Source organism: Hylaeus volcanicus, chromosome 6 (assembly GCF_026283585.1).
Source record: "Hylaeus volcanicus isolate JK05 chromosome 6, UHH_iyHylVolc1.0_haploid, whole genome shotgun sequence".
Taxonomy (NCBI): domain Eukaryota; kingdom Metazoa; phylum Arthropoda; class Insecta; order Hymenoptera; family Colletidae; genus Hylaeus; species Hylaeus volcanicus.
The window spans coordinates 1039022-1048973 of NC_071981.1; the positions used below are offsets into that span (position 1 = coordinate 1039022).

The 9952-nt window shown below is 40.3% G+C and overlaps 1 protein-coding gene across 3 annotated transcripts in view; it reads right to left on the reverse strand.

Annotated features, from left to right (window-relative positions):
• LOC128877866 (zwei Ig domain protein zig-8-like) overlaps positions 1 to 9952 on the reverse strand; it is a 458647-nt gene that overhangs the window by 219938 nt on the left and 228757 nt on the right. Inside the window, exons 5-7 of one of the 3 annotated variants that reach the window (XM_054125480.1) lie at positions 8124 to 8183; positions 4759 to 4909; positions 1773 to 1933 (exon numbers count right to left, since the gene is read on the reverse strand). In XM_054125480.1, coding sequence (XP_053981455.1) covers positions 1773 to 1933; positions 4759 to 4909; positions 8124 to 8183 — 372 coding nt within the window. The remainder of the gene's footprint in view (positions 1 to 1772; positions 1934 to 4758; positions 4910 to 8123; positions 8184 to 9952) is intronic. The other 2 variants (XM_054125478.1, XM_054125477.1) reach the window with 2 other exon arrangements.

The following is a 9952-nucleotide window of genomic DNA, read 5'->3' on the forward strand; positions in this document are numbered from 1 at the left end:
ATTATTTAAAAAGAATTTGTATCTTTGATAATCATGTATAAATATTACTTTAAAAGAATTATTTAATAGAATTGACGTCTTTGATGAACATGTATAAATATTCCAAGTATCCAAAGGAAAAGATACGACTTTCTCTCCACCAAACAAATGATTAAGTCATTCTAGAAGAGCGTCCTCGTATCGACGAGCTGTCGAGATTATGCGACACGTCTTGCCAAAGTGTTCGCGTTTTAGCAGATAGGATCCCGATGCTGAGCCTGCCGCGATTCCTCCTCTTAAATGGATTTGCATGCGACGTTTACGGAGGCGCGTGTACATGACGTGGTACCCGGAACCGTTTCGAACCGATTTTGCCTAAAACGCCTCGCATGACGAAGCCGTATCGCGGAACGCGTCGTGCAGATTTCGAAACGAATAGCGCCGACCGAGTATAAAAATGAATTGACGGAGATAAAATTCGCCTCGATCCTGGGCCAGAATTAAATGTTGCCCCGACAAATAAATTGAGGAACGTGTGACGCTTTTTTCGACGAAAAATTGTTTGTTTATCTATTTATTTTTGTACGGGGAACACGCTCTATTGACGATATTGGGTCATATAAATTGCAGAACCTGAAAAACATCGAGGATTTTAACTTAATGAACAGTATCAAGTCGTTATTCTTTCATCGCATTATGTATTATTATCAAACTGGGGATTTTATGCATTTGTGACATAAATTAATATAGCAAGTACATGTTAAATGTAAAAGAAATGTGTGTGTACTTGTGCAAAATGAAATAATGGTATTGTTATATCGATTGTAGAATATAATTAATATTTATTGTATATGTTTTTAATGTTTAAGGTTTAAATATAAATTATAAATAGGAAAATAAAGTTTAAGTTTTTAGGTTTAAACGTACAAAATACATTTCAGTTATTATTTTTCGTTCCAGGAGCGTTCCATCCCCGATTATGATTTCGATATTACGTCAACCCTTTGGAAATTATTTGCGATAACGAACAAAATATCGCGCTGGTTCTGTCCGTCTGCCCTTCCTTTAATCAGTACCGTAGAGACGGTTGATTGAAATAATCCAAAGTACACGGTAATGAACGAACGGGGGTTAATCTAAAATCCCCTGTGTTATTAACAAATTTCACCGTAATTCGAGTTTCAGTAAAACGTTCGCGACCCCGACGGACGTGCTGCTTTCGGAGTCGAAATGAAATCGCGTCGAATTGCTCGTGGAACGCACGACAGTTTACTGGGAGTCTTTTTGAGAAGCAAGAGTAATTATATTAATTCAACGCTTCTCGCTCGCTTCTCGCGGCTCTTTTCACCCGCGAGCCTCTTTAATAAGACGAAATTATTACGGGGCCCCTTCGACAAAAATTAGAAATTACTCAGAAAGAACTCATCGAGGAAATACATATCTCGAGATCCGCTCTCTCAAAAATGATTCGACACTCGTGAAGAATGAATACGAAGAATGTGCTCGATTCGTTGGCCCGCGGGTTCGATTTAAAATCGCGTCCAGCTGGACGTGGAACAAACAGGCTGGATGGCACTCCGCGAAAGAAAAGAATCGCAACGAGCTTCCTGGAGACAGGATAAGCGGTGTTACAAGAAGAGTGCGGATCGATATTAAGAAACTTGTGTGTCACGGCGCAGCTACGTCTGGGCGCAAGACTGATCGTCGCTGGAGCGTCGAAGAAATTAAGTCGACCCCGCCGGGAGACGAAACGGCGGTAGGGGGCGAATTCGGTAGAATAAAATGGTTCTTACCATTCAGCACGTGGACCGTCACGCTGGCTGGATTCGCGTTGCTGGGAATGCAGGTGTAATTTCCGCTGTCGGTCAATCTGGCTTGTGTCACCAGGAGTTTGCTCGTCGTTCCGTTTTCCGTCTTCTCCGTCTCCAAGGAAACCCCGCCCCTGCGGTGAACGCTGAATTATCAAAGATACTTTGGTACTGTTCACACTGGCACAGGTTATATTACTTTGTTAGTAGTTTCTAAGGCTTCTGACTCCGACGCGTTAACCGCGAACTTAGACAAGCGCGAGCAAGGCCGTGACAAGGTAGCAACGGAAGGAACGCTCTGGCTGGAGCGTATCAAGGGTGGTGTCACAGGTGAATTAAATCGAGATAATTGGTGCTTCACTTTACTTATTACGTGCTGAGATATTGTATTTTTCGGCTGAACTTTACTTTGGAGCACTGAAAATTGTTAACTTTTTTTTTTATACTGTTTAGTAGCTTTTGATGCCCGGATCACAAAAGTGGAAGTTTTAACGTTGGGAATGCGACGGTTGGGAAGTTATGAGCAGTTAAAAGTGGGCAGTTTGCCTTGTAACCTGTCAGTAAAACAGATTCTCGTTGGTGGCGGACTATATTATGTTCATACTACTTGTATACTGTTACACCTATGTTTGAAAACTGTCACATTTCGAATTACAGAGTTTTTTCGGGGTGTATTTTCGTGGCAGGGGTGTAGAGTACGAATTCAACTTTTTAATTGCCTGATGAATACGGCAAAATTGCTCAACTTTACATGCACTTAACTTTTAAACCGTTGGATTTCTAACATTAAAGCTTAGATTTATGAATTCTAGGCATCAAAAATGACTAAATGGTTAAAAAAAATGCAATAATTTATAGTGCCCGAAGTAAAGTTTAACCTATTTTTCAATCACAAGGAACTACCATGTATTATTTTACGAGATAATATTTAAGGACCTCTAAAAGAAGCTTCAGGATTTCGTTTTGCGATAAAATTGAATACATCTGATCTCTTTTAATTTTTAGAGATAATTAGCTCGACACTTTACTCACTACGTGCTGAGATATATTTTTCAATCACAAGAAACCATGTATTATTTAACGAGATAATATTTAAGGACCTCTAGAAGAAGCTTCAGGATTTCGTTTAGCAATAAAATAGACTAAATCTGATCTTTTTTCATTTTTACATATTGTCAAATCAATCGTACATGTACAATAGAGCACTTCAAAGAAGCTAAATAATTAAAGAGACATAAAACGAACTGAAATCTGGGTAAAGTATTTTACTAGTTTGCAAAAATAAATACCGATACAATTGTTACGTTACTCAGTTTTCCATTATCTTGAAACAAAGTTTTAGCCTTGTTGATATTTTCAAGATACTCAACATATAAAAGTGCACATGACTACAATTAAATGAGAGAAATAATGTATGCAGTTGCATCGAGCGCCAGAGTACCTAGGCACGGCCCTGTACACAGTCTCCACCTTTTTAACGAGCGTATATACGGGGTCGAGTCTTCTCGCGGTTCCGCGAATTTCCTGCTCGAAGTTCGGAATTTCGTGGCTCTTGTCCAAGTAGAAACTACTGTATTCGAACTGACATACTGACGAAGTTTATACGACCTTTTGCTCAACCCTTTCACTGTTTATTCCATTAGAGCAACAATGGCTCCGTGCATTCGAACTGTTTAATCCGTCATTGAGTTGAAATAATTTATTTTGCTATTCTCTTCCATTTTCATATTTCGTGTCTAGCCTAGCGGATAGTCTTTTGAAATCAGTATGCCATCGATTTTAAAATGATTCACATCAAGTTTGCGAATTACATAGGGTGACTTTAGCAACTGGGACAAGCTGTAGCCTTAGAAGCCTGATCTTCCAAATTAAATTTAAAAATATGTCGATGTATTTATTATTTGAACAATTTTGACAGGTGACGTTTATGGTTTTAACTTTTGTTCAAAAGAACATTAGGGCATTTAATGGCTGTCCCTTTCGGACCTGACGTCCATAATTATGATTTTTTATTTACTTTTTACTATTGTGATTTTATTTTTTACTTTTTCCATACTAATTTTAGTATAACCCTGAGTTAACCCTGAAAATTAAATTACATTAACACGAGAAAAAAAAAGTAATTCAGGTCTGAAGAGGTTAAATTTGTTTCTGCGTCAATTGTTTTCTATTACGTTCAGAGATGAGCTATAACATGTCCTCGGTTTCTAGACCCACCCTGTATAAGGGCTACCCGGAAGATGACGTGCTCCAGCTAATTAAGATGTGAGATTAGAGTGCTCCATAAAATACGAGGAAGTTCATGACCTTAATATTATATAGTAAGTGGTAACTATAAGGGAATGTCATCTCAAGCATGATGAGCTGTAAACCTACAAATGATTGATTATTTCTTAAAAAATTATTTATTAAAAAAGAACGACCAAATTTTCTATTTATTCTAATCTTTGACCCACACTCCACAAGCTTTAATTCATTGCATCTTAAACACGTAAAAATCGATAGAATTGATTCGTGATGATTATTCAACCTTTAATTACCTCTGTTAATAAATTGTTAATGCATTGTTTGCTTCCAAATACTAAACAGTAAATAATCACAGTAGAACCAAATAGTACCTGGAATATCAGCTAGAATTCCTATTACCACTGAAAACAATTACAACGATCCACAATTTTACAGCAGTAATCAACCAGCAAGCAATTAAACGTATGCAAAACGCTAAACGAAGCAGAAATTCCATTGAAAAGCATGCCGTATCATCCTGTACTAAATCTGCCTACCCAAAAGGTCTAATTACCAATTAAAAATTCCAAACCAAAGCTAGGAAACCAAAACAATTTCCAACGAAATAATCGCAAAGCAAGCGATGAATCGGAAAGGAGTTCTAGGTCTCTGAAAATAGCAGGGTGGTGTGCAAGTGGCGACGTTATGGAAGCAAACTCGGGAACTTGATTCTCGTGGCTTGTACCTGGGACTGTCGAAATCCACCACGGCCCCTCCGTGATGCCACGAAACGCTGCTGGGCGGTGGTCTTTGCACATTAACGGTGCACGTGAGGCTTATCGTGCTGCCCTTCTTCACGTAGACGTCTTCCGGACCGAGGATTCTCGCCTGAGCGGCTGCAACACACATCGGAGATCGCCCGTTTAAATATTCCGTTCTTGGTCCCACTTAAGTTTCGTTTATTCGCGCGGGAAAATGTGGCGTCTACGGTCGCATGAATTTTCCAGGCTCCTTCAAGCGTGCAGCAAGCGACGAGCGGGACAGAACGACGCGGGTGCGGTGGGAAGTGATCGTTTCACTGGCGAGGTGAAATCTCATGCCTGGTTTTCATTTATTATGGGATGTTACAGTTTTAATTTTGTAGTGGTGGCATGTGTGTTCAATCTGACATCTCGAGTTTCTAATCTGATACAAAAGCAACTATTCTATGGTAAATATTAATTTTCTTGGTTAAATTGGTCACCAAGAAATAAAATTCAGAAGAACGAAGTTCAAACCTGAAGTTCAAAATCTGATGCAAAATCAACTATTCTATGTTAAATATTAATTTCCTTGATGAAATTAAAATAATGACCAAGAAATAAAATTTACAAGAATGAAGTACTAATACCTCCAGCAGAATCTTGATTCTTTATTTACTTTTTACTATTGTGATTTCTTTTTTTAACTTTTTCCATACCAAGTTTAGTGGTTCATGGTCTTCCAAAATTTTAATACCACCTAAATTTTAAATGACACCTTCAACCACATCCGGAATAAAATTAAACCTCGCCAGTTGCATTTTACGTGCATTACCAAATTTCCGTTTAATTATAAACGTCTACGCCTACGAATCGAACATTCGTTCCTCAACGTTAACGTCAACGCCACTCCTTACGACTTAGCATTCCTCTCGATAAATATTGGCTCATCGACGCCTCTTCATCGATAGAATTTGCCCCGTGACCAGGGTGGGAAGTTCGGTAAAATTCAAACTGGAAAACAGCGAGGACGCGCGGTGCGTTATTAATGCAGCGAATTACGGGATCCGGTTCGGCAAATTGTGGTAAGTGAACTTAAATTCGGTTGTGTGTAATATTCTATGCAAATGCCGGGGCGGACGGGTATCCGCGAACTCCGTGGCTCTGGCCGTGACTAACATTCGAAACGAATTTCGCCCCAAGTTTTAATGGAACTTCGAAGTTGAGATCGACGGAAACAAAAATAGAGAGGGAAAAAACGAGAGAGGTGGAAGGACAACCCGTCTAAACTTGCGTTATTGCAGTGGATATTTTAATTGCGAGGGAAGTGGAAAATTGGATAAACGAGTCTCATCCCCGGTCACGCGAAACGGAGATTTTCCAACAAAAATTTCACCCCTGTCCAGCTGCTAGACGTAACTTGTACCCGACCGCTTTGTTTCTTTGTCACTTCCGTTAACGGTTAAAGTATCTGCTGGATTTCTGCGCACAGGGCGTTCCAAACTACGTGGCGCAAGTAATATTTAATTAAAGAATTTTAGAATGAACCTTTTTCATAGGAAAATTTGTAGTCGATGGATTTTTTGAAAATCGGGAGTTTGTTTTCGAATTCAACTTGCTTCTTGCGTGTTAGGTCATCCCATAAGCTTGTGAAGACTGTGTTAATATACAGGGTGTCCTAGGATTAGTCTAAGAACCGGAAGTTGGGGAAAGGGTAGTTCAAATGATTCTGAACCGAAGTTTCCTTTGCAAAAATGTTGGATGGCGCTTCGTTTTTGAATTATTAACGAAAAATCGTCGACCAATTACAGCGCCCGAGTAGCGCGCGCTCAGCCGCGATTGGGTGGCCTGAGCGTCCTGGGTTGAGACTCCCTCTAGCGGCTAAGCGTTGTGATTGGTCGGTGGTTTTTCGTTGATAACTCAAAAACAAAGCACCATACGACATTTTTGCAAAGGAAACTGTGGTTCAGAATCGTCTCAGCTACCCTTTCCCCCATTTCCGGTTCCTGAATTACTTCTGAAACATCCTGTATAATAAAAAAAAAATTATAAAAGAAAATACTGTAAGATGAGAGAGATTACCTTTTTTAAAGAGTATATTTCACATATTAATTTGAACAGCAGAAATATAAGTGGCATGAACTTTTAGGACGACCTAATGAGACACGTACTTTGGAACGTCCTTCGACATAGAAAAAAAATTGAGCTCATGCCAAATGCTAAAGTATAGTGCCGTAATAAATACAAAAAGAACCGTCGCATGACCGTTAATTTTTATGCAAATGCATTCGATGGGTCACTGCGGTATAAAAACAAAAGTGACTCGTACAAACCATCCACGATTGAAATACAGTCAGTCCCATAAATATTCGCACTCTATTTACCGAAGAAATTTATCTAAATTAAATGATAGATTTGATGTTTTCAAATAAATTTTTCATTATATATATATATATAGAAATGTATACATTCATAATGAATCATTAATTTGAAAACCTCGATCCCATTATTTAATTTAAATAAATTTGATTGACATAGGGTGTAAGAATATTTACGAAACTGACTGTATATTCTCTCCAAATGACAAATAGCCGAGCCACTCCGTTCCTATTCGTCATGCTCCAGTTCAACACGTTGGTCGCCACGTCACCCAAAAATATATGACAAGACTATTCAGTGATTCAGTATTCAGTATTCATTGATCTACTAAAAAAATTAATTCTAAAGGTAAGACCATAATGAAAATAAATTTGAATAAAACTTCCAAATTTAAAAGGGTTAAAAAATTAAATTCCGCGTCTAATGTTACATTAAATCTACCCATCAACATTCAAAATTTCAACTTTGTTCACGTGTTTCAGTCCAGGCAGCCAACGTGTCAACAAGCACAAACACCGAGAATTATCGAGCATCGACGCGACGCGAGACGGCTCCCGATATTCCGAGGCTGGTCGAACACACGCTGCTCGCGTCCACGAAACCGGAGAGCCTTGCGCGGCGAACCCTTTCCTCGGCGCGGGCAATTACCGTCTTGGCGATAATTCGGTGGTAATTCGAGCGTAGGCGGGCGAACGCGTAACACGAGGTCGTGGGGGTCGCGGCGATCAGCGAAACGGCCGGTGAAGTCAGCTCGACCAGCCCTCGTAAAACAAAACCATCCTGGCGAGGGTTGCATTAATTAACGCTAAACGGAGAGGACGTGCATGCACTGATAGAGCACGAGCCGAGCGCGCGGGCACAGAGAGACATGCTAGGCCAGCGAGACAGGACGGGCACAGGCAAACGATCCTCTACACACTGGACGGAATAGAACGTCTACCGAGCATGTTCAACAGCTTGGAAAAGGAGTCTGTTCTTGCGTGATTCTAACCTGAGTTGAACGTCCGGTGAATGGCGTTCGGTGTGGTGGTGGCGGGGACAGGGGCACTTTCTGGAACGGGAGGACAGAAAAGATATCGAGTTAATCGATTTGAGCCTGAGAGGTCTACTGTTTCGTGGCTGGGCCCCCGGGGATTGAACTGCCACCGAAAGCACCCGTGATACGAGCTCTACGTGCCCTCCTCGCTCGATATGCATACACTAACGCCCAAAAGTACCCGGACACTTGCGAAATATGTATCAGCATCGCACGAAACTTGTTTAAGTAATGCAGCGACCAAGCTGAGACGATTCTGAGCAACTATTTCCTTTGCAAGAATCACGGATGGTGCTTCGTTTTTGAATTATTGACGAAAAACCGTCGACCAATCACAGCGCCCCAGTAGCGCGCGCTCAGTCGCGAGAACATAGGCGAGAGTTAGGATTGGCTGGCCACGCGTAGGCAGTTGAGTGCGCGCTACTCGGGCGCTGTGATTGGTCGGTGGTTTTTCGTCAATAATTCAAAAACGAAGTGCAATATGACATTTCTGCAAAGGAAATTGTTGTTCAGAATCGTCTCAGCTACCCTTCCACCCATTTTCGGTTCTTAGACTAATTCTGGGACACCCTGTAGACGGGTGACGTGGCGACCAACGTCTTAATATACGTGTAAACATATCGAAGAACTCGCTGAACTCGTTCTGTAGCAGAGATGAAACAAAGTGAAACTTGAGATTCTTTTAACCATTCGATCTATTACATTTTCTATTTCAGGAATTTTATTTCTGCATACTCATTATATAATTTGTACATAAAAATTAATTCTATCATCCTGTGATACCTCAAAAAGGACAGCAATAATAATTACACAATTAATGTAAGCGTTCTGAATACCTTTGGTACAAAGTTAAATTGTGTTTTATAGAATAAAAGCAAGTTTCGTCAACAAAAGTCCGGGTACTTTTGAGTGGCAGTGTACGTGTGTACCGTGCAAGAGCTGTTCGTTCGTTGTGTTCGTAACGCCACCCTTACCTACACTCCCCTTCCCCCGACCCTCCGATTCTCCTTGTCCTTCTTTCTGTCGCGATAACAGTTTCGCGGCTCTTTCCAGGGAACGCGCGCATTTATCTTTGACTCGCGACGCGAATTCGCGAGGAGGAGGTTCGTTTCGATGGAACGCGGACGGACGTTTCGATCAACGGCGGGTTGCACGGAACGGGGGATTGGGAATCGTGGTGAAGTCGATGGTGAAATGGGTTTTAGAAAAATTTTGCTGGGTTTGAGGTAGGATTCACGACTGCTGAGATCTGTTGATGTACTCTCGAAAGCAATTGTGCTTGAGGCAAAGTTCCTTTTCTCTTGGGGGGATGAAAATGCGTGTGAATTAAGGGTTAGGTGAATTAGTAATTCAGGGTAGTGGAAAAGGGCCATTTAGGGTTTTGATGTTTTAATAATAAAATCAGTGTAGGCTTGGTGGAAAGCTAAATTATATATAATTACATTATTGTTTACGTTTAGTTGTAATCATATGCACTTTCATTTAAAATTAAAAAATTGGATTTCATAGTGTTAATATTTTATTGAAAATAAAATAAGTTTCCTTTGAAGAACCCTTTTAATATTCAAATCAGCAGGAATGCAAATGCATGTGCTATATGAACTGTGAGTAATTAAAGAGTTTTGCAAAAGGGGCTTTTTAATAATAAAATCAGTCTTGCTGGAGGCTTAATACAGGGTGTCCCAAAAGTCGGGGAGGAGCCGGAAATGGGGGGTAGCTGAGACGATTCTGAACAACAATTTCCTTTGCAAAAATGTCGGATGGGGCTTCGTTAAGGAGATATT